Source organism: Simochromis diagramma, unplaced genomic scaffold (genome assembly GCF_900408965.1).
Source record: "Simochromis diagramma unplaced genomic scaffold, fSimDia1.1 OVJJ01000304.1, whole genome shotgun sequence".
In the NCBI taxonomy this organism is placed as follows: domain Eukaryota; kingdom Metazoa; phylum Chordata; class Actinopteri; order Cichliformes; family Cichlidae; genus Simochromis; species Simochromis diagramma.
This window is the reverse complement of record NW_024387030.1, coordinates 17525177-17549449: the sequence shown is the minus strand read 5'-3', so window position 1 is coordinate 17549449 and position 24273 is coordinate 17525177. Positions and strand designations below refer to the sequence as shown.

At 39.8% G+C, this 24273-nt stretch overlaps 1 protein-coding gene across 1 annotated transcript; it reads left to right on the top strand.

The window, feature by feature from the left end:
* Positions 1-8126: 8126 nt before the first annotated feature.
* On the top strand, positions 8127-9829 carry LOC120740186 (phospholipase A and acyltransferase 3-like). The gene is made up of 4 exons (XM_040042365.1): positions 8127-8256; positions 8574-8682; positions 8798-9075; positions 9682-9829. Exons 1-4 carry the CDS (start codon positions 8242-8244, stop codon positions 9799-9801), a joined length of 522 nt encoding a protein of 173 aa, XP_039898299.1. The 5' UTR covers positions 8127-8241; the 3' UTR covers positions 9802-9829.
* Positions 9830-24273: the final 14444 nt, after the last annotated feature.

The window sequence follows — 24273 nt, the reverse complement described above, 5'->3', positions numbered from 1 at the left end:
ACCACAGAGGGTGAGCAGAAGGCGGCTTCTTCTCTCTGTGAATCATCATCCACCTGCTGTCTGCTGCTTCTGACACTTTACTGAACTTTGAGGAGTTTTGCTTCCTTCTTCTCTTTTCCAGCACAGACACTCTCCCAAGGGAAAACAATGATATACAGAGGCACGTAACACAAACAAAAAGATATACATATGCTGCCAGTCAAAACTTTGGACACGCCTTCTTATTTAATGTTTTTTCTTTATTTTCATGACTATTTTATTGTAGATTCTCACCGAAGGCATCAAAATGAATGAGTGAATACATATGAAATCACGTAGCAAATGAAAAAGTGTGAAATAACTCAAAGCATGTTTTATATTTTAGATTCTTCAAAATAGCCACCCTTTGATTACTGCTTTGCCTTCACTATGTGGTCCATCTCATCACAAACCATCTCAGATGGGTTTAGATCAGGTGACTGTGGAGTGCAGGCCATTTGATGCAGCACTCCATCACTCTCCTTCTTGTCAAATAGTCCTTACACAGCCTGGAGGTCTGTTTGGGGTCATTGTCCTGTTGAAAGGTAAATGATCGTCCAACTAAACGCACACTGGATTGGATGGCATGTCACTGCAGGATGCTGTGGTAGCCACACTGGTTCAGTGTGCCTTCAGTTTTGAATAAATCCCCAACAGTGTTACCAGCAAAAGCACCCCCACACCACCACACCTCCTCCTCCATGCATGGGAACCATGCATGTATAGACTATCGGTTCACCTTTTCTGGAACCAAAGATCTCAAATTTGAACTCATCAGACCAAAGCACAGATTTTCATTGGTCTAATGTCCATTCCTTGTGTTTCTTGGTCCAAACAAATCTCTTCTGCCTATTGCTTTTCCTTAGTAGTGGTTTCTTTGCAGCTATTTGACCATAAAGGCCTGATTTGTGCAGTCTCCTCTGAACAGTTGATGTAGAGATGTGTCTGCTACTGGAACTCTGCGATTTCTGAGGCTGGTGACTTGGATGAATTTCCTGGGGTCCTCTTAATGTGAGCCAGTTTCGTCATACAACTTGAAGGGTTTTGCGACTGCACTTGGGGACAGATTCAAAGTTTTAGCAATTTTCTGGACTGAATGACCTTCAGTTCTTAAAGTAATGATGGACTGTCGTTTCTCTTTACTTAGTTGATTGGTTCTTGCCATAATATGAATTCTAACAGTTGTCAAAGAGGGTTGTCGGCTGTGTACCAAGCTGACTTCTGCACAACACAACTGATGGTCCCAACCACATAAAGACAAGAAATCACACAAATAAACCCCAACAAGGCACACCTGTGAAGTGAAAACCATTTCAGTTGACTACATCATGAAGCTCATTGAGAGAAAGCCAAGGGTTTGCAGCTCTGTCAACAAAGCAAACGGTGGCTACTTTGAGGAATCTAAGTTATTTATCTTTTTTTTTTTTTGCTACATAATTTCATATATCTTGCTTCATATATCTGATGTCTTCACTATGTATCAACAATGTAGAAAGTAGTAAAAATAAAGAAAAAACATTAAAAGAGAAGGTGTGGCCAAACTTTTGACTGATATATATATATATATATATATACACACGTGTGTGTGTGTGTGTGTGTGTGTGTGTGTGTGTGTGTGTGTGTGTGTGTGTGTGTGTGTGTGTGTGTTATGAGATGTTGTGGTTGACTGGCCCAGAGCAGGAAGTTGGCAAAGAAGGCCAAGAACTCTTTTCAATTCCCCCATCATCTCATGCTGCTAACTGCTCTGAGTTTCACTGGCCGGAGCTGCAGCAAGCTCATTGGCATGTCATCTGAGTTTCAGAGATGACAACCCTACAGTAACTGGCATCTTTTCTCTCTTCTTTTTTCGCCTCACGTCTCATCCCAGAAAAATCCTTGGCAGATGAAAGGGCCAGAGCAAGAGCTGAAGCAGTTAGGACAGATAAGAAGCGTTTGTTTTTACAGTTGTTGCAGTCCCACTTTGCATCACATATGCAACTACTGCTGGATGTTTGTCCCTCCTGTAAGAAGAGGAATTTAGGATTATGCGCCCCCCCTCCATTCATCAAAATCAGTACATCTTTATTTTTATCTCAAATTTTTTGAGAGAACTAATTTTCATTGCAAACATAATCACATACAATGGACGCCACAAGTTTTCCTATAATTCAGGCATCTCCGAAAACGTTAAAGCACTTTAGCAAATACGTGATGTCTTGTTAATCAAGCAGATATTTGAAGGTTACACAGCACCATTCTCGCATGAAAATATCTTAAAAGTTTATTTTGTGAACCAGAAAGAGAAATATTTCAAACTCCGCCACTCTGTGTTCCTCCGCCACTGCCTCGTTTGAGTTTTGAATGAAATGGATTCTGGGATATTGCATTTCGTCATTTCGATCTGATTGGAGACCAAAAAATCAGCCAACCAGATTTTTTTTGCATCCAAGTCTGTGATTGGCTGGTTTTGTGGCACAAATATAACGGTGTGCAGAAAGAGTTGAACGCGCACGAGCAGAAATGTTGAGAGCGCAAGCAACACATTGCGAGCGAGTGCAAATACAAAAACTGACCGAGAGGGGCTGCTATTGTGTGTGTGTATGGATAATAGCAAACACGTTTTTTTTGCACGCAGCAACGAATTTTGTTCACTCAAATTTAGCTTTTGTTGGCTCAAAATAAATTTCTCCTCAAAATGCAACACTTGCACCTGCAATATTTTTTTACGTGCGCTCAGAATAGTGGCACAAAAATAACGCCATAGCTATCAGTCTGCTTTGTACCTTAGCAGTCAATTTGGCTATAGTTTCAATATGCCAGGTATTCAAGTCTATTTATTCTGCAGGAGAATGTAAAACTTGGTGAAAGCAGTCCAATATCTCTGATGACAACAATACTAGTTAGTTGTTGAGGATATCCTAAACTTTTCTATTGGTAAGCTATGCTGTTTTTGCTACTGTTAGCTGCTATTAGCTGGCATTATGAACATTCCTTTGAAGTGGACTCAGGTGATTAACAAATGAAATCTCATATAATGTGACAATGTAATTAACTTGTGTGATTGAATGTGTGATTATTTTAGGACACTTTAGCCTAGCATAATGTTATCTTTTAGCCAGCTGCTTTTGTTGTTTAGCCAACTTGTTGTCAGATGCCAGTCTGCTTACAATAAGTAATTGTGACAATATCAGGAATAAAGTATGTTTATGCATTTTTTTTGTTTTTAATGTGTTAGAGCCCTGATTTTAGTTCAAGAGATGAGGCTTGAGATAACGAGGAAAAGGATCAGGTGTAAATAAGGGAGGAGAGAGAGAAGCAGGGAAGGAGAAAGACATATAGAGAAAGGTAAACACTTTTAGTGGGTATTTGTAAATTTAAACTATAAGTAACCTATAAAGCTTACTACGTATGTGGCCAGTCAGTAGCATCAAAGTTTATGAGAATACATCAATTATTTGGACTTAATCACACGCTAATCAACATATATATATATATGTATGTATATATATATATATGGCCCCAACTGACAGCGTGCTCAGTGAATACCTCAGGCAGCAGAAATCCAAGAAAGTGGAGGAAGACGAGGAACCATCATGGAAGGACAGGCCCCTGCACGGTATGTACCACCGGCAGATAGAGGAGGTGGCTGATATCCAGAAATCCTACCAGTGGCTGGACAAAGCTGGACTGAAAGACAGCACAGAGGCACTAATCATGGCAGCACAAGAACAAGCTCTGAGTACAAGATCCATAGAGGCTGGGGTCTATCACACCAGGCAAGAGCCCAGGTGCAGGCTGTGTAAAGATGCCCCAGATACAGACGGACAAAATGGTGGTGGCTAACCAACCGGACATAGTGGTGGTAGACAAACAGAAGACGACGGCCGTAGTGATCGATGTAGCGGTTCCAAATGACAGCAATATCAGGAAGAAGGAACACGAGAAGCTGGAGAAATACCAAGGGCTCAGAGAAGAGCTCGAGAGGATGTGGAGGGTGAAGGTAACGGTGGTCCCCGTGGTAACCGGAGCACTAGGTGCGGTGACTCCCAAGCTAGGCGAGTGGCTCCAGCAGATCCCGGGAATAACATCGGAGATCTCTGTCCAGAAGAGGGCAGTCCTGGGAACAGCTAAGATACTGCGCAGGACCCTCGAGCTCCCAGGCCTCTGGTAGAGGACCCGAGCTTGAAGGATAAACCGCCCGCAGGGGCGAGTGGGGAATTTTTTTTATATATATGAGTACAGTAATCTCTTTTTATATACTTTATAACTTAAAAAAATACTTGCTGTACATTTGAATTCTCTGGAGTCAGCTTCAAGAAATATTTATTCTGTTCATGGTAGATGGAGGCAGGATGAATCAGTCTCAGCCCTTAGTTCAAAGGAGAAAGTTGCATCTAACTTTACAAATGAGGTGATTAAAGCAGAACTGACCTTAAGTTCGTAAACACTTATTTAAGTAGTGTCACTATTTGAAATGCACATTTTAAATTTTCCACTTTCATCGTTGTTCTCTTTGCAGTATCTAAACTCTCTTGCAGGTTAATTACACACAATATGCTGCCACTATAGCAATAAGAAACTAAGATGTGAACTCTGCCTCCAGCCGCCCCCAACTAGCCTCTGTCAACTGTGCTGACCAGTCCCCATGGCAACTGGCACAGAACTAATTTTCCTGAAATGTGACCATCGCTTTTGGAAAAGAGTAGAAAAGAAAAAAAATAACAGTTGTATTTGCTGTATGCGCTGTGAAAACACATCTTTCATATAGTGCCAGAGAACCCACGAGGCTTTGTCTTCTGTACAAATATGAGTGGCAGGCTCTTTTCTAGCCCTGAGCAAACGCTATGGTCCTCGTCATCCTCCTCCTCCTGACTCCACCGTGGGACTGCATTCTGTAGAAACAGTGTAAAAAAGACCACTGGCACTGAAATTGATTTGGCTTTAATTAACCATTGTACAATGATCCATGGCTTCTGCCAAACAGTCGGCGTGATTTACGATCCACTTGTGGTTGAATATGGGCACAGGAGGCAACTTCAGCTGAGCTTGTTCTGTTAAGAAAGAAAGTAGTTCAGGCTGAGTTTGCAATCCAGAATTTAATATGATATTTGAGACACCAAAATACAGGCATTTTGAAATTCTCTCTTTCTCCAAAATATATTATATTAAAATATAATATTCTCCACAAGGAGACTACACTCTCCTAAAGGATTTTAAATGTTATGGAACCTTTTTTTATCCCTCTAGCCTTTCAAAGTAGATACTTAGTTACAATTATTTGCAGAACATGTTTTGAATTAGTTTTTTCAGAATTCTGGAACAAAATTTCAAAAAAGACCCTCATATTTATATTTATTCTCTGCCATGTAATCCAATTTAGTATGTTTGATTTAAAAGCAGCAGCATATGTTATTGATTAGTAAGTAAATAAATCTGTATGTGCATTTTTCTCTTGTCCTGTATGTGACCTGAAGTCATTCATGTGTTTTTGGTGCTTCTTTATTTGCACAAAAAAAGGTCTGCTCACTTTAGAACGCACTTTAGTTACCTTAAACTTAAGCCTTTTACAAAAGGGGACAAGTTTCTCTCCGAGTGCACCGTGAACGTTTGCGTGCCAGCCGTGGGATTGCCGCTCCTTGCAATCGCCACCAATTCCTGAACGTTCATTGTTCTGCAGCTGATTGAGGTGGTTTCTCCTTTTAAGACTCGGTGAGGGAAAGGAGCGCAAATCACTGACTTAGCAATCCGCTCCCAACAAAATCTCCTCCCTCTTTCACTGTAACAGGCCAAAGATCGTGCTGTGCTTGCAAGTCTAACAGTCAATACTTAAAAAAGCCATGAAAAAGAGAGCAGCATTAGCATATCAAAGACCAACATCTGACAAGGGCCTGCCTGAACCTTCCATAAGTGGTGTGCACTGGGAGAAAAGGGTTTGACTGTACAGGAGGAAAGGTGGGAAAAGTCCAACAGTTGAAGATTACTGAGGGTTTTACTGCTGCTCATCAGTCACACAAGATGAGACCATCACAAGAGAGGGATTAGGAAGAATATTAGGGGGCAGATGTTGAAGATGAGAGCCCTCCTCTCTGCCTCGGGCTCTGATTAAACCCAGTATATAACACGTGATTTTTTTCAGTGAGAAAGCACAGAGGTCAAAAGTATAGGGTACCTATGGTGGTCAGAAGAATAAATGGGAGGTATACAAGTGTGGCATTAAAAGCCAGAACTAACAGACGAGGAAGGAGTTCAGTGTCTGGTGTCAAATCTCTCCTCTGGCTTCTGTCTGCTGTCAGTGAGGTGAAGACAGTAGAACAGCAAAAGAAAAATTTGAAAAAATTCGTCTTGGCAACAGTGCAGGACATAGTGTATTACAGCTGTATTTAATGAAAAAAAAGTGCTGCATTGATCATACTGTGGGGAATTCCTCCAAACATCCTGTAAAGCTAAAAGGCCAGGGAGCTCCCTGTGCTGGTCTGATTGAGGGTTTCCTGTTTTAAGTACTTAATGAGGAACTGGGGAAAAATCTAACTTCCAGGTCTCTTGACTTGGATGCTTTCCGGACAATAATAATGAAACAAAGCTTCTTTTTTCCAGGTTCTTCTGGATGATGTTACCAACCACCTGCTGTTGCTGTACATGTGCAGTTTTAAATTTTGTTCAGTAAGGGTCTTACATCAAAATGCAGAAAAGGAAAGCAATAAAAAAGAGATTTCTAATAATGGCAAAACCAGAGAGAGGAGAAATGACTCAGCTGCAGTTTCCCTACTTTGCCATTTTGGAGCCTTAAGACAAAGTAACACACAAATGAAATATAAAAATTTTACTTGGACACTTTCAGTTTCACTTGATATGCTTTCCTACAAGAACATAGCATGCCATATTATATTCAATAAGCTGATTCTGTTCATCTGGATGTAGCATTTTCACATAGCTGAACCAATGGCCCAGTGATGTATCAGGATAGGATAACTAGTGTGCAAGCTGAGATCAGTTTTATGTAGGGAGAAATTAGAGACTAAACCTGTACCTGGACTTAAAGATGGTTGAAGTTAGGCATTTTAACATGGGGGTCAATTACACTTGGAGTCAGCCTCAAGTGGCCATTTGAGGAATTGCAGTTGTCAGTACTTCTAGTTTGGCCATCCATCCATCCATCCATCCATCCATCCATCCTTTCCACTTATCCTTATCAGGGCTAACACATTAGCCCTGTGTCAGAATATCTTTGATCAGATAATATTAATCTGAAACAGTAGACTGTCAATTTTAGTGACACATTAGTGAACGCAGTGCTCAAGAGTTTCTACAGATCATAATGTTGGACTCTTAGTACGCTTACCTGCCTCCAAATAAATGCTAATATATAGCTGCTGTTTAACAGACCACACCACTAAAGGTAATAAATGCTACTTTCAGCAATTCCCTTGTCTTAAATAGCACAGCAGGTTGCTCCAGCTGTTTGCTTTGGCAGAATTTTATAACCGATGCCCTTCATGACGCAAACACAAAGGGTTTTTGTGCATTGGGCTAGAATTTTATCAGGGACCTTCAAATTTCCAAGCAAATGCATTAACTGCCACACTATGGAACAAACTAACTTTGCACCAACGTTAACAATGTTTATTTTGTCAATAAATTGTAAGGCATGAAAGACCATAAACCACAAATAAACACCTAAAATCATTACATTTACAACTGTATTCAGTCAGTTTACTCCACAATAACATTTCATTAGTTCCTTTGAGTCAGCGTCAGCTTGAGGTCAACAAGCTAGAGGTCTTTTAAATTAAATCCCAGATTGACATGTACAGGATATTGATTTTTATCTTGAATTATGAGTAAAAATAATTTGAGAACTAAGACGGACCTTAAAGTCTTTACAATAGTTGTTTGTCTTGTATCTGTCTGATGTTGGAGTGTTTTATCTTGTTGCTGTAGATTTTCACCTTCTTTACAATGAACTTTGGTTTATTGTAGAAGGCTCAATCCAATGAACAGTTCACAAGAAATGAAACTTACCCTTTCTCGCACTGCGTGCTGCTTGGCAGCTGCTTAACAGCAACAGTCTCATTGGCTTTTCTAGTTAATGATTTGCAAATTTAGGCCATGTAGCCTCCATGTGGTATTTACCAATGCGCTTATCTAATCTGTCTTTGCATATTAGCACTTCTCCATCTGAAATGTAAGCTAATAAGTTTCAGTACCAGTCAGAGTAAATTCGCTACCAGTCGTAGAGGTGAAGCCATGGCACCAACACTGGTGAGTGATCCTCTCCTTGCTTTTACTATTACTTAAGTCCACATTTTTGTGACTACATTGGTATGTTGTGTGCTTTTACTTGGTCAAATTTTAATTATTTTTAGATATATGAAAATTCAGAATTTATGCTTACCTTTTTCTTTGCCACAGCAAAGAGATTCAAACAACTTTGATATATTATACATTATTACAATATCTGAAAATTACTAGGCGACTCATATTTTCACCTCGTTATGATTTTTGTTCTTCCTCTAGTCAGCTTTTACTAGCTCACTTGTCTGTTTACACTGAGTGCTGCCTTTTCTCATTATTTTCAGTTTGACAAAGAGCCAAAGCCAGGGGACCTTATCGAGATCTCTCGGGGGACATATAAACACTGGGCTGTCTACATTGGAGGAAATGAAGTTGTTCATTTACTGCCTCCGAGTGAGTGTTACATTTTTGACTTGCACAAAACCCAACACACGTTAACGTGCCCTACATAATTCACAGATGTTGCTTTAGTGTCTCTCTGACCTCCTTTTTCCTCTTCCAAAAAAAGCACATCCAGGCGGTGAGTTGGGATTCTTCGGTGAGCTGCTGACGTTACTAGACAGCGGTAAGGCGCAGGTGAGGCGTCAGAAGATCTGGGAAGTTGTCGGCTCCAGCGAATTTGAGGTCAATAATCTTCTGGATGATGAGTACAGTCCTCGTGAGCCTCTTGCCATTGTGAGGGATGCCTGCAGGATGGTCGGTCGAGAGCTGCCTTACTGTATCGCTACTCAGAATTGTGAACACTTTGTCACAGAGCTACGTTATGGAAAGCCAGAGTCCCGACAGGTGAGGGATTTTTACCTAAAAGAAAAGTCTGTGAGATCAAATGGGTTGTGAATTCTCTTGTGTTAAGCTGAACATGGCTTAAACCAACAGTGAAGAGCAACAGTAACACTTTATTGCTGTTTCAGTGAGAAATGATTTTATCAAAGTGTTTGTCTGCACCTGCGCTGGATGTGTTTATCATCTAAGCGCCTCATTTATTGTAAAGATACAAAGATGTAACACAATCTATTATGAATGATTAGAAGCAGATGTGGTGCTGAATAAATTTTGATTATGTATCAAACGGCAGATTAGCTGATTTGCAAGTTCCAAAAAAAGCTTGCTTAGTCAACCCGTTTTGTCACCTTCGCTGCCATAAATAGCTCTCTGAGATGCATTTAAAAAAACGTCTTTTTCATGGTGTTCAATCAGAAAATGCAACATGGCAGCCGCTCAATTTTTAATGAATGTAAACATGGTCATTATTTTTTATTTTGTTTTTACTGTCTATTATTGCAGCCTTGTGGAAGTCAGCACTGAAATACAACATCAACAACAATGCAATAACTGCTTTCCCTCCAACAACCAGCACAACTGCTTTTCTCTTTATTGTGTTTTTTTCCATAGGTTCAAACAGCAGCTGCAATTGGAGGCGTCGCTGTGGCAGGTGTAGCCGCTGCAATTTTGGGTGCCGCGCTGTTTTCCTCCTTCAACAAGGACGAAAACAAAAGAAGAAATTATAGGTGATTGCAGTGACTGATATCATTAATATCAGTAAAAAGGAAGGAACTAGTTTGTTGGTGTAACAAGGTCAGCAGAAACAATAAGTTAATCACAGTGAGGATTTCTAGGATTGAAGATATTTTTGGAATTGTGGGTGATTTTAGAACGCTTAAATTTGTACTGCCTAAATTCTAAACAAAGATTTGGAAATTTGAAATTAGGCTTTTTGACCATATCACTGTAAAGACAAATATACAATCTAATGCTTGGGATGGTTTTTTGCAATGTAGGAGGTCAGAGCACTGGGCCAGGCCAGTAAAGCTATTAGCAGGTGGGTGCAGCTGGGCTTGCTTAGGCCCCAGAATCACTACAGAACCCCACATTGTTTGAGGTCACCGTTTGTGAGCTCCATGAAATCCACTGCAGTCTGCAAACACTCTGGTCATGGAACAGAATCCAGCAATAATAAAGCCTCACACCGTCCACGCTTTGGGAGTCTGATGGAACGGTTAATGGTGGCTGATCGTGAGGCTCAGAATCACCATGCATAACAAATGTGCAGCATTTTCACTCTGTGAATGATAGAAAAGACATGCCAATAATATGCATGATTACAGAGAGATGGGGAGTCACAGCCTCAAACATGATCACTAATTAGATGGTATCCATTCATTGATCCATCCGTCTGATCCAGGGCCGATAAATCGATATTTGATCATGAATAAATATTTTTTTCACAGTTAATTTGTTCACTTTTCTTTACACTCTCCAGAGCTCTTTGCCTTGTAATTTTAGCCACAGTGGTTTGGGCTGCTGTCAGTGAAATGTAAGTGACGTTTACAAGCTAATAGAAAACATTCTCATAAACTTAGAATGAATTCATGAAAAATACACAGGAACAGATTGTTGGAAGTTGCCATGTTGTCCTGCCATCTTGAACACAGAGCTCATAGGTGTTCACGGGCTCTGGAGGGAAATTTGAATTAATGTCTGCACCTTCAGACTCAAAATATGTAGAAAATACGCAAAATGTTTTCCTTTTACATTTTATATAAAACCGATTTACCAGTAGGCCGCCTTTGTTATTTACTTCTCAATGCACTCTGGGTAGTGACGTCACATGGTTGCACCGCATCGGGTTCACAATTAGCAGCGCACTGGAAATGGCTTCTGTTCGACCTTTCCCGTTTGAACCAGAGCAAACCGAGGGAGAGGATGAAAATAGTCAACCAGTACTTAGTTTAGATGAAGATGAAAACAATCCGTCACACGAGGACGCGAGAGTGAAGGGAAACTACTGGTGTCTATGCAGCTACTGAGAGTGTTTGTTGTAAAGAGCTCAATTTTATGGCAGCAGCTATCCATGGTAACACATAAGCGCATGATAAAAACACTAATAGAATTCTATTTTTTATTATACAGTGAAAATATGAAAAATTACAATTCTCCATGCAACACAGTGCACCAAAACTTTGAAGCCGTATGTCTTAATCCAGATGTTCTTTGGGCAGCCCTTGTTAGCCTCCATGACCGGTATAGTGCTGGTCTACAAAGTCGTAACCAGGTTACTAATAGGCAAGTTAATTAACACCATTGCTACACTGCAAAAAACAAAACAGGTTAGCTGAACGAAAGCGCCTATACTGACGACAACCAATACATGTCATCGTGCCAGAAAAAACATGGCCGCTCCCACAGCTCCAAAATAGTTTTAAACAACAAAGATTTAATGAATAACAAAAAAAATTGTAGTTATTCTTAAGTATGTTTTTATGTAGTGGAGATAATTTGTAACATATTTAGAGTAGCTTGTCATAATAGTCGGGGTTCCTTTTAAGCCTAATCTTAAAAGTAGAGATAGTGTCTGTCTCTTAAATCCAAACTGGAAGCTGGTTCCACAGAAGAGGGGCCTGAAAACTGAAGGCTCTCCCTCCCATTCTACTTTTAAATACTCTAGGAGCAATAAGTAGGCCTGCAGTACGAGAGAAAAGTGCTCTAATGGGGGTGATGTAGTACTATAAGGTCATTAAGATAAGATGGGGCCTGATTATTCAAAACCTTGTATGTGAGAAGCAGGATTTTGAATTCAATTCTGGGTTTAACAGGAAGCCATCAAGAGAAGCCAATACAGGAGAAATATGCTCTCTCTTTCTAGTCCCTGTCAGGACTCTTGCTGCAGCATTTTGGATTAACTGAAGGCTTTTCATGGAGTTTTTAGGACATCCTGATAATAAAGAATTACAGTCGTCCAGCCTGGAAGTAATAAATGCATGAACTAGTTTTTCCAGCTTCACTCTGAGACAGGATTTGTCTAATTTTATACATATTGCACAAATGGAAGAACGCAGTCTTACATATTTGTTTAATATGTGCATTGAAGGACATGTCCTGGTCAAAAATGACTCCAAGGTTCCTCACAGCGTTACTGGAGGCCAAGGTAATGCCATCCAGAGTAAGAATCTGGTTAGATACCATATTTCTAAGATTTTCAGGGCCGAGTACAATAACCTCAGTTTTATCTGAATTTAGAAGCAGAAAATTAGAGGTCATCCAGGTCTTTATGTCTCTAAGACATTCCTGCAGTTTAACATGTGCTTATGATCTAACTTCATGCTTCAGGTTAGGTTAGCTCAAGTGTCCTAAAAATCACACTTTCCCCTCTGATAAACAGCTTGATTATATACTCACATAGTACGAGATGTTATTTGCTAATTGTCCGAGTCCAGCAATGTTAGATCCACTTCAGAAAGAAAGAAAGAAAATAGAAAAGTGCAGGATATCCTGAACAAATCACGTCAGAATTACTGCAATCTACTGACATCTAGTGGTGAGATTTTCCACACTGTACCTTTAATAATGTATGAGCGTTGCACATTGATACCTACTCCTACAGACAACAAACATTTGGTAAAGATCAAAGTTCAACATCTTAACTTCCTCCTCAAATCATCTGATCTCAGTAACCACAGTAACTTGTGACCTGACTAAACCTTACCTCATATAGCAAATGATTAAGTGCACACAGCTGAGATATTAAGCAGGGGGTGAACATGCTTCCTCTTTTTCCCCACTTAGAAGTTTGAACTGTTCCCACCATACGTACGACACATCGTGCCCCCTCCTGTAGCTGGAGGCTGTTAGGTTTCCTTTGAATTTGGTGTTATAAACTGCAGCTATAAACACTCGGAAATGTGAATAGATAGTTTGTATGAACTGGCTTGTTTCAAGTTTACCCTGGCCATAAATATGAAAATGTTTTTGTGGGCACAATAATGTACAAACTCCAAGCACTGGGGGGATAAACTGCATTTAAATAAGCAAACAGAGAGAATTACATCATGGAATAGTCACATCTGATAGCAACATGTGGTTAGAGGTGGATGCAGAGCTCTGGATAACTCCCAGTGGACATAAATCTGGGGTACTTTTCTAAGAACTGCCAGCAACGGAAATCACTTTGTTGCCGTTTCCACCATACAACTGCCCGACTGCACAGCTTGAATGTTTACCTGTGATGATCTGGGATGCAGTAAACTTAAAGCCAACAATGGTTCAGTAATGGGTTTTTTCTTTACATCAATAATAGGTCTTCCCTGGTTAATAGTAAGATAAATGAGTTCAGAGATGCTTTATCCTGGAGCCTAATGGACTGAAAAGGGACTTATTGTGAGTTTCTATTGTACACTAGGCTTGGAGGCAGCACTGAACCAACATGAATAAGTACAGCCAGTAAAGAGCAGTTGGTGATAAATGCAGCGTGACAGGCAGCCACGGAGGCCAAAAATCAACTACCTTTGGTGTCTGTGTCACTTGAGGATATATGGTTGCCCCCTCCGGGTTCTGTCACTGCTAATGTCTCACGTTCAGTTTCCACAAAGGCAAACGTGGAGGACGTGGCTTGGGCCAGGAGAGCCATTAAAAACGACCCGAAATCTTCCATCCGATACAAAGATGTCATTGAGGTTTGTCTCTGCACCTGCTGAAGTCATGGAAGAGGCGGCAGAAGGTCTTCCTCTGTGTCCGACTAAGCGACAACAGTCCACCACCTCCCAAAAACTAGCCGGACAAGTTTTCTTTCTCCTTTTTTTTTCGAAAGGCAAACTGCTGCCATGCCAGATAAGTCAACAAACGAGGGCCAGTGAAACTTTGTTCATCGTGTGAGGGGCTTTTTGTGAGAGAGGCTGTGTGGAGAGAAGGGGGAAAGGGGGCTGGAGGGAGGCAGGATGGGGAGCTAGAATTAGGACCACATAAAGACGAGAGCCAGAAGGACGCGGTTGGGAGATGGTGGATTGGACCACCCTAAATGTAAGGCTTCCTGGCTGCTGATGCACACTCAGGTGGCAGCAGCTAAAATACCTCTATCTACCCCCATTCGCCAGGTTCACAATGAGGAAACTGTTTCAGCAGGACAGGGGCTCTGCCTCTCAGACCACTGACAGAGAGAGATTAGAATAACAATGGCCCGGGTTAATGATGTTTGTGCCACTGAAGACACAAAGTCATTACTAAAAAAGCCATTAGGCCTCTGAGTCAAAGAGAATGAAAGGGGTGTTTTTTTCACACTGATTGCTTGCAGCGAATGTTAAACAGAATGGTGATCAACACACAGACCACCAGTCGCTCAGTGTCTCATTTTATGGCAGGTTCTCAGTATTTTTCTCTCAGCTATAGCTACTTTTTAACTTATGCAATAGTGGCTTGTTTCATGCATTAGCTGCACTTCCTTTCAGCCTTTTCACCTGACTTCTTTACTCAGTTCTACACATCATGTTGAGGCAGAAGGCAGAGCAGAGCTGGAGCTGGCAGAAGGGGGCAAAAAAAAGAAAAAACCAAAGGAGGGAGGAAAAGAGCAAAGAAAAAGAAGGCTTTGAAGAAGACCGAGCTCGCAAAGCTGTATTTTAAAGTTGGATGGCACATCAGAGGCATGAGCAGCTAGAGTTCTGGGTTTTTTTAAGGCCCATATATGCTCATAGTGCAGCATCCAAAAGGAGCATTCTCTTTAAAGCCGGGCTGAGTGAGACCAAACATTCACCGCCGTGCTCCGAGGCTTAATTATCGTTTGGATCACAAACAGAAAGCTGGTTTCAGAGTTGCAGAAGATGAACAGAAGATGGCTGTGTCTGAAAATAATTAGACGCGACATGATTCCAGCTGTTATTTACATTTATATTACAGGCTGACACTATCATTTAGAGCAACATGGGGCAACAGTAGAATCAGTTTCATTTCCTGTGCTTCCTTTGTCCTTGAATGTTCTGTTTAATCGAGATGTGATTGGAAAAGAAATGAAAGTTGGACTGAAGGAAGTGCTTAGTGATGCCTTGTTATGGACCGCATTTGGCCTTAACATTTTGAAAATTAGTTTGTCTCTGTCTTTTTTTAAAAAATTACCAACATAACAAGCTCCAAATACAGAATTTAAATAAATTGAGTATCTGGAAAGACTAATCACCACCATCAACCTTTTGCCAATTAAAATCAGATCATCATGATTCAGGTGACTTTGTACTGTAACGTGCTAGTTTGTTTCAATAGTACTCTTAAAATGAGTAAAATTCACATCGAATATCAGAAATGGTTTCCTGTTGTGGCTTAACCAGGAATATTAAGCCTATAACGACATCCAAAACACTACGCAGCTCTGGACCAGAGCATCACTGAGCTCTTGAAGAGTCTGAGGTGTAGCCTGGTGGGACTGGATCGATCTAACACTGTTGGGCTTAGGTCAGGCGAGCATGGAGGCCAGTGTCAATTCCTTCATTCTGCATACTCTTGCTACATGATGCCGGGCATTGTCGCAACCAGGAGGAACCCATACCCACTGCACCATCACAGGGTCTGACTTGATCAGAGATATTCCCATTAGTGGCCTGCTGGAGGTCATTTTGTAGCTCTGGCAGTTCCTCCTTGCACAAAGGAGCAGATACTGGCCCCCGAAGATGGGTTAAGGACCTTCTATTTGCCCTACGTGCTCCTAGAGTAACTGCAAGCAACTTTTATACTTTATATTTCTATAGGTTTGCTTCAGTAAATTAAAGAAATTTGAATAATGACTCATTAGAACAGGCTGTGAAGAAAGATATGTACTTAATTTAGGGTAAACATTGTTTCTTGTCACAACCTTAGTTACAGGGACTGCTACTTCCATGACCATTACATGGGTTTGAAAACATTTAGAAAGAGTAAAACAAAACAATTCATTTCGATTTTTTAAAATTTACAGCAACTTTCAAACAGGTCAGCAGTGAGATAAACGTAAAGCACTTGGTGGTCTGCAATTTAAGCAGTCATCGTTGGGCAATATGAGGGTCAAACCAAACAATAAATGCACCAGATAGTCTATCTAAAATATTTATGTCTGAAGTCCCATGTTTCTAACGTTACACTAAATCCACATCTCAAGTAAATAAGACAATTTCAGGGAAGAATCTCAGCAAGAGACATAACAAATAGCTGAGTTGGGTAGAAACTAGAGCTGGGCGGTGAATGGGGTTTGTGATTAAATATATGCAAAAGCAAGAAGAAACAATTAGAATGCCTATTTTTGAAAATGATGAAGTGTGACATATGCTCAGCCCTCATCTAAATGCTTACTGCCTTCCCCCAGTGCTGGTTTGGAGGGGTGACTGAAGAGAGAGAGGAACTTAGGAAATGCCTGTGGCCGAGCCTCTTATTTTTCCATGGCAGCGTTATAAACATATAGTGCAATAACATCTCCTGTATGTGCCCTCTCAGCCCACAGAACTGTGGCCGGCCTCCTAAAAGCAGCACTATGTTATTACCGCCCACTATGAATGCTTTCTGTGTCTATGTGTATACGTGTTGTTATCGGTTGGCCTTCACATGTAAGTCTGTCCATGTGTTTGGCACAAAGAGGAATGCAACATACACTTAATGTGTGCAAATGTTTATTTCCACAGGCTTCCTGTGTAAATGATCCTGCTCAGCCTAACACAGGTAGATTTATGGGGCCTGATGCATGGGTATAAATATGCCACAGAAATAGACTGTAGCTAAATGGTGGAGATTGTGCAGTCACTGAATGGGCCCGACTGTCTCTGAAACAGGAGTAAATAAGTCTTGCATCCACAGATTCGCGGCTCAGCCTCCCCCCCAAACCAGCAGCGGTAAAGCTGTAAAGTCTGACGGGTTTACCTGTTTATGTGAGGATTTTATTGATTATATACAGTACAACTATTCTGTGATGGGAGGGAAAAAATGACAACCACACATTAATCATTCGTTAACTGTATAATTCCCCAAGAGTGTGGTTTATCCATTCATTTTCCATGTTTAGCCCCTATTATTACAGTAAAGGATTATAAGTCACTGCCATTCATCATCAGACCACCTACAAGTGTTACATGCTATGACAACTTCATCTTTGGGAAGTAAAGGAATTCTCAAGCTCTAAACTTCATCTTTACGTGCTAAGGTTTCCATCTCTAAGTGGTAAAACGGGTCACTTGTCCAATATCTTCTTACTCCCAGGTTGTTACATTGTAATAACCCACCAGCTTCACATTGTGTATCGGTTTGGCACAATTTTTTTTTTACAAGTTTAACAGTTCCCGGGTGTCTGAAACAGATGCAATGGGAACCTGGGTAACAACGCCTTGGGATGTATAACCATTTTGAACAAAGTAATAAAGAGAAATACTGTATATCAAAGATGCACATAGCTTCCTGGTCTATAAAATCAAGCCAATGTAGAAGTGCCTTTAAGTTCATGGGGGAAAAGATCATAAATGTAAAGACTGCATGTTGCAAACTTTAGGATATTAGTTTAAATATCTGCCTCCTTAGATTTTGTGTCTTGAGAAAGGAACTCCCAGAAATGCATATGCAACAGCATCAATTTCCACCTCTTACAAGCAGTCTTGCCTCTGCACTCTTAGCAAATCTGGCCCTTATATGTTTATGTCACATAATTTAATGTGTGAGGCTAAACCCAAGTGATGAACAAGTTGAAAGGCATAGTCAATAAGGAGACCAAACTCTTGTCTGGTTCCCTTCTTGTTGGATGTTGTCTGATCGCATCCATTAATCCAACCACCTCCTAATGCAGACTTCTGACACTGGACATCGGCGTTAAAAGAATAGCCCTTGGTTAGATTTGAGATTCCCATATGTTAACTCACTGCAGGACTGTATTAGGTGGCCTTAGTTTTGGCTTGGTGGAAAAATAAACCTGCACATGTGTAAGTTATATTCTTTCTTTGAATGAGTTCTTTGAGTGTGATTTTTTTGTCCCTATTGTTATACTAATTCGAACTCCATCCATCCATCCATCCATCCATCCATCTGTTTCCATTTATCTGGGGCTGGGTCGCGGGGGCAGCAGCCTGAGGGGAGAAGCCCTGGGTCTGCCTTGGGGCCTCCTCCCAGTCTGATATGCCTGGAACTCCTCACCCAGGAGGCATCCTTGTCAGATCCACCTCGACTGACTCCTTTCAATGTGGAGGAGCAGCGGCTCTAATCTGAGCCCCTTCCTGATGGCCGAACCCGTCACCCTATCTCTCAGCCTAATTCGAACTCTTACATTCAAACTGCTAAACACAATAAACACTCCAGTATGAACAACAACAAAAAAAAAATCAATTTTCTGGCAATTGTTTCATCATTCTCGCTTTACAGGGTTGATGACAAAGAAATAGCGATGTGTTTTTGAGTTATCACTTCTCTATAAGTTGCATCCTCACCTCAGTTTGAAAATGACACTTGACTCTGGTTTATTTATTGGTTAAATTTAGCAGTCTGCTGACAGCAGTGTACACAAACTCTCAACTTGTCATGAGAAAACAAGATAGACAACAGAGCGACAAAAAAGAATAATCTTGTCTGGTCTCGTTCCTGTTTTTGCCTTTTGTCTGTAATTACATGTGTGTTAAATATGAAATGTAGCATTAAAATGCCACCCTTTCAGCTGTTTGTGAAATGTGTCTGTCTTTGAGTGCAACCTCTTTCAGTATTGCTAAAACAAGCCGATGTAAAATGTATTATTCAGACGCGATTCTGAGCAAGAGCCATGGTTCTGTGCTGTAATAACTCGCATACTGTACATGATATCAGCATGGAAGTTGTGAACTATTGATGCTTTCTCTCGTCTTTGAACATTTCTTTAATGATTTAAAAGCGAAATACTTTGACGCCGTGTTGTGAAGCTGCAAAAGCCGGGCACAGCAGAACACCATCTGCCCATTTTTTTGCATCCTTCATCCTGTTATGTTGTTCTATTACCATCCTTATCCCAGTTTGTATCATACACCCACAGACACAGTGAATATATGGAGATATTTGAATAAAAGTAATACAAACCAGACATATTGGTAGCAATGCAGCAACCTAATGATCCCTCTTCTGTTGTTGGGAGCTTAAAATTTTGTCCTCTTTGCTTCATTTCCTTAATTTTTTTGTGCTATATGGGGAGCCAAAGTTAAATTAGTTTCAGAAATGATAATATACTCAGTAACGGATGACAAATAGGCGTTCACGTGACCACAGTTATGCCGCAGATCCACATTTTCTGCTTTCCATCTTTTGGGTTCTTTAGTTCAGAAAGCAAAAGCACCACTCGTGAAGCCAAGATGCTGTGTGTTCACAGAAAGCTTTCTTCTTTAAAAGACTGTGCTGACAGAAGCTTCAGAGCCAGCGAGTCTTCCCTTTTCCACAATCTCAGATTCTCATACATACATTTGAGTTTGTGAAACAGTTTTGGCGACGTGTGATGAGCCCAGGGATTATTGTCATAGCCAACCCCGATATTATAGAATTACAGTCAGACAGAGCGACTCCTGGTGCTGCGCGGACAATTACTCTGCGGCCTGGATCCCAGTGGAAAAGCTGCATTAGAGAAAAACCTCAGTCTCAGATGCAGAAAAAACAGGGAAGTGTTGGCAAATAATGTGTCAATACCAACCAAAGTAATCACAGCGGGGCTCAGAAGGGGTCTGACTCCACTTTATTAGAAAGTTCCTCTCCAAGAAGAAATGTAACACTGTCGGGATTCCAGAAAAATGCAGACAGGCTCCGGTTAAAGAAACATTTATGTCAAATGTTTTGTTTTAACATCATGAGGCAGGGTATCTTGGATATAATTAGTCTTAAGCTGGACTCTTGATTGGAAGAATTGTTGATGTGGAAAGCATGCTCTATGTGCTTCAAAGACAGAAGAAGTCATTAAAGTTCACATGGAATGATTTTTCCATGTAGGTCACAGTTTTAAAGAGTTCATCAGCTCTTTAGAGCTTTCATTTAAAGACATTTACAGCAGTATGACTCTCTTCTGTGGGTGCCACATACTCTGTGCTGTGGCTTCAGTCTCTACATTGAGCAATGTGCTGCCTCCATCTAGTGGCGAGTATGATATCCTACAGAAAACTCTAAACAGTCAAGGAAGAAGTTTTTGTTTTTTTTATATTTGCCATAGAAAAATGGCATCTCAAGGTGGCAGTGTGGCTCCACAAGTGATTCTTCTCTCAACGATCTGAGCCAGTCGCAGAAAGAAAGGAACCAGGACTGCAGAAACAAACAGTGATCTTGCTGTGGTCTTTCAATTTTTTACTTTGCTATCCGTGTTTGCAGAGCTGATTCAAAAAAATACCCTAAAAACCTGCAAAAACAATTCACATTATTAGTATTATTATATTTCTTATTCAGACACCCACTGAATAAGAACTACTGAGACTCAGTGGGTGGCGAGTATTCAGGAACACACAGCCAGTGGTTGCCTGGGGTTCATCAACCCTCTGGGCCTGTGTGACTGGGGCTTAAAGACAACTTGACAACTTGGCAATTTTTTTTAACAAAAAAATCTATATGATGGTGACACAGCCTATCAACGTTACTAATAGGTTTATATAATTAAAATCTTTTACCACATCAGCCTACTCTGTACGGGGTTATTTAGGATTATTTGGTACTTTAATGTTGCATTTGTATTTGTACAACTATGTTATGTTTTGTTGTGTATATATATATATATATATATATATGTAATTATACAACAAATATAACAAAAAAAATTTACTTTTCTATTGAGTTTATTACCAATAAAACTGAAACAATGTAGAGGAAAAATCTATTATCACTGATTATCATTGCCTTTGTTTAAACAGAGTAGCTATAAAGTTACGCAGGCCTACTAAGCCCACTTTAATAATAAAAGAAATGCATGAGCTAATACATAAATGGCTTAAAAAGTTGTAAAATTTTAAAAACATTTAAAAAAAAAACCCCCACACACGCAGCCCAGTCTCAGTTAAAGTTTGTTTCAGTACCACACCATTATCTTTCCCAGCTTCAGCTACATATAACCCGCAGACCTGCAAACAACGTCATGATGACAACATCCTCTAAGAAATAACAGCTAAAATCATTCCCATGTACAAATTGGGGGGGTTTTATGTGTTTTTTGGGGGGTCGAGGGTGTTAGGTGTAATGTGCTGTTGGAGATGGAGAGCACACACACATGCACACACACACACTTATGTAGAGGTATACATAAAACAATGAAATAAAGAGGTGAAAAAGACAATATTCTTTATTATTTTCTGTTTAATTTAGTTTACTTAATATTTCCTTTGACTGTAATAATAGTTTAAAAACATTTAAAATGATTACAAACATTATTTAGCATCACCTTAAAAAAAGTATTCCCAGTGTGTTCAGAAGAGGAAAATTATTACTTAAAGCCAGTAATATGTAGATAATGATGTTTATGCTTGTGTCCAAATAATAATTACACCCCAGAAACGATCTTCATGATAAGCCACAATTGGCGAGGTGAGGAGGGGGGGTCTTATTTAGATGATATCTTTATGTTCACACTACATTTCAGTTTGGTGTGTTTTAGTTTAGCAGACAGTTGGTAGGTGGAGCTCTCTCATCAGTCAAGTTGTGAACACTTGTTGGACTTAATCCTCCTCAAGCACCACAAAAGCTGCCATCTCATTATCCTCAAAGCAGCTCCCACTGTGTTTTTTTATCATTGTGGCCCCTCATGTCCTCCTGCTACATGTTTCATATATACGGCGCACCTCGGTGTTCAATATTGTAAACACAAATTTCTACTTTAAGCTCATCTTTCATGACATGTTATCTAAACTCGTCGAACATCTCTTTTTTTTCCCCTTCTGGAAGGTATCAAAACTTTCCCATGGCTGTGGAATACTTATGGTGAAGTTTGGAAAAACTGTGTGAAAACATGTATAAGGTTATTTTGATTGACGGTCCGAAGCCAGGGCATGCATAAGCATTCATAAAGTAAAAGTCCTTTCAGAATAGTTTGGTTTACTGCTATTTTTTATAGAAAAAAGTTTGTAATTCTTGATGTAGTGACTAATATATCAAATTATAATAAAACAAACAAAATCTCTTAATGACTCAGAGAAATGTAATTTGTGTGTGGCAGTGTCACTATAGAGAAAAACTTTTTTGTTTTTAAAATACTGAATGAAGTCGACCTTTAACTTTCACAGAGGGATTTGAAGCAATAGCAGCAAAAGTAACAAGACTAGGGGTTTAATCCATTTATTAACACCCAAAAAACAAGATTTAAAGTCCTATAAACTCACAATCACACTGATTTTTTTTTTTATTGTTATTTATTAATCTCCAGGTTCAAAATATACTGATCTTTTATTTTGAAAAATGAAAGAAATTTCATCAACTTAAAAAAAACAGAGGAAATGCTTTGACTAAAAGACAAAACAAATAACCGAATGTTCTCCAGACACCTTAATTACCCACAAAACCAACTTTAAAAACTCTTCAAACAAACAGATTTGTTATTTCTTGCCTATGGGCAATAATGTTTGTGCCGCCGAGCAATTTTCGCTTGAGACTTCTTGACAGTTCACAATATTAATAGGTGCAGTTTAATTGCAGCTTTTACGAGGCACATGAACAATAACAGGAAGTCCTCTTTGGGAAGTGTTATTCTTCAAGCTTCACAAATCATATTAACTGGAGTATATGAAAATCTTAGAGCATCATTTTCTTACATACTCGGATCTAATTCATGAATTTCACATCAGATGAGTGAATAAAAGTTAGACAGGAACAGTTAATTTAGAGATAAACGGTGAAGCATCACAAAAACCTTAATAAAATAAAGCAAAGAGCGCTATGAGAATGCATATCGAAAGTAGTGTTATTTATTAAAATGACTTACTGAGTTTTTTTTCCCTCTGAATATATATTCACATTGTGGGCGCTCAAATCACTGCTCCTCACAGGGATCTCTTTATTGTAAAAAAAACAGTATTACAGTAGGGTCAAGGACAGAGTCATAAACATGTATTTACATATATTTAATCTATGTATATGTGGTACATATACACAGTACACACAGTTTGTGTGTCTGTGCCTTTGCTTCCATTTCCATCAGAACCACACTGAAGTGCTTAAATCTGGGTTTAAGGGTTAAGTTTTGTTTTATTTTGATGAGGATCCTTGAGTCAAAGTTCACCATGTTCTGTGTTTTTAAAAAAATAAACACCACGTCAGTATGTAGGAGTAAATGTACAAAATAAATTTAGGATATTGGAAATAAGTTTTTTACAGATACAATACTAGTGCTACTGCTCACACCAAGGAGCTGCCGTACTTGAAGGATTTAATCCACTGCAGTTCCTTTAATCTACTTTAGGTTTTCATCTCATTTCCCGGAAGATCAAATATTAAATATTAGTCCTGCATGATTTGCTTCATCAAAATATTAAGAGTTTTGGTGTGTGGATACTCCCATTGTCTTATGAGCTATGAGATACTGAAATTCACTGATTTGAAAAGCAAACTATCTTTCAGTAACACTGCTTTTTTTAAAATAAATAAATAAATAAATCCAAGTAAAAACACATAGAAAACATAATGACTACCATCCTTTAACCACACACTTGCTTTGGCACTTCAGCATGGCTAAGGGATACTTTTTTCAAGTACCTGAAAAGAGTCTCATTGATTGGAGATGAAGAGAGGTTTAATAGTCCCCATGACTGCATATTCAGCTAATGGATACTACAAAACACTTTATTCATTTCCTGCATTTATAATGACTAATTGTTAGACTTTTGTTAATTAAAATCACTTAAAACCAATCATCTCATTCAGGGGATGTCTCTAACTGCACAGCTGCCCATTATGTGGATTGCTGAGTGGTTACAGGTAGCGTGGCAGAAATCTGGATGGCTGCGGGTGATGGGTTTGCCTGCCCAAAGATCTGCTGTCAGCTCTCGGTATTTACAATCCAACCAAAATAACGTTTACAGTACTTAATATTAGTGAAGGAAGGGGGGAAAGGGACATTCGGTGGCTTGAAAAAAGTAAATTCTAGTGCAGGTCTAAGTGAGCAGGCCAGGAAATCCCATCTAAAAGCGATTATTACAGTCTGAGCCACGTTCGCTGTTTGTTGACTGAGGCTAAATGATCACAGCTTCCACCCCTCGGAGAAAATCTGAACCCAGCGGGTGTCTGTTGTGTCTCTCCGGGAGGTTT

What these genes read in the sequence shown, in the direction of transcription:
- LOC120740186 (XM_040042365.1), top strand. An exon ending in TGTTCATTTACTGCCTCCGA is followed by an intron (nt 8,683 to 8,797) that starts GTGAGTGTTACA and finishes TTCCAAAAAAAG; the next exon opens with CACATCCAGGCGGTGAGTTG. An exon ending in GAAAGCCAGAGTCCCGACAG is followed by an intron (nt 9,076 to 9,681) that starts GTGAGGGATTTT and finishes TTTTTTCCATAG; the next exon opens with GTTCAAACAGCAGCTGCAAT.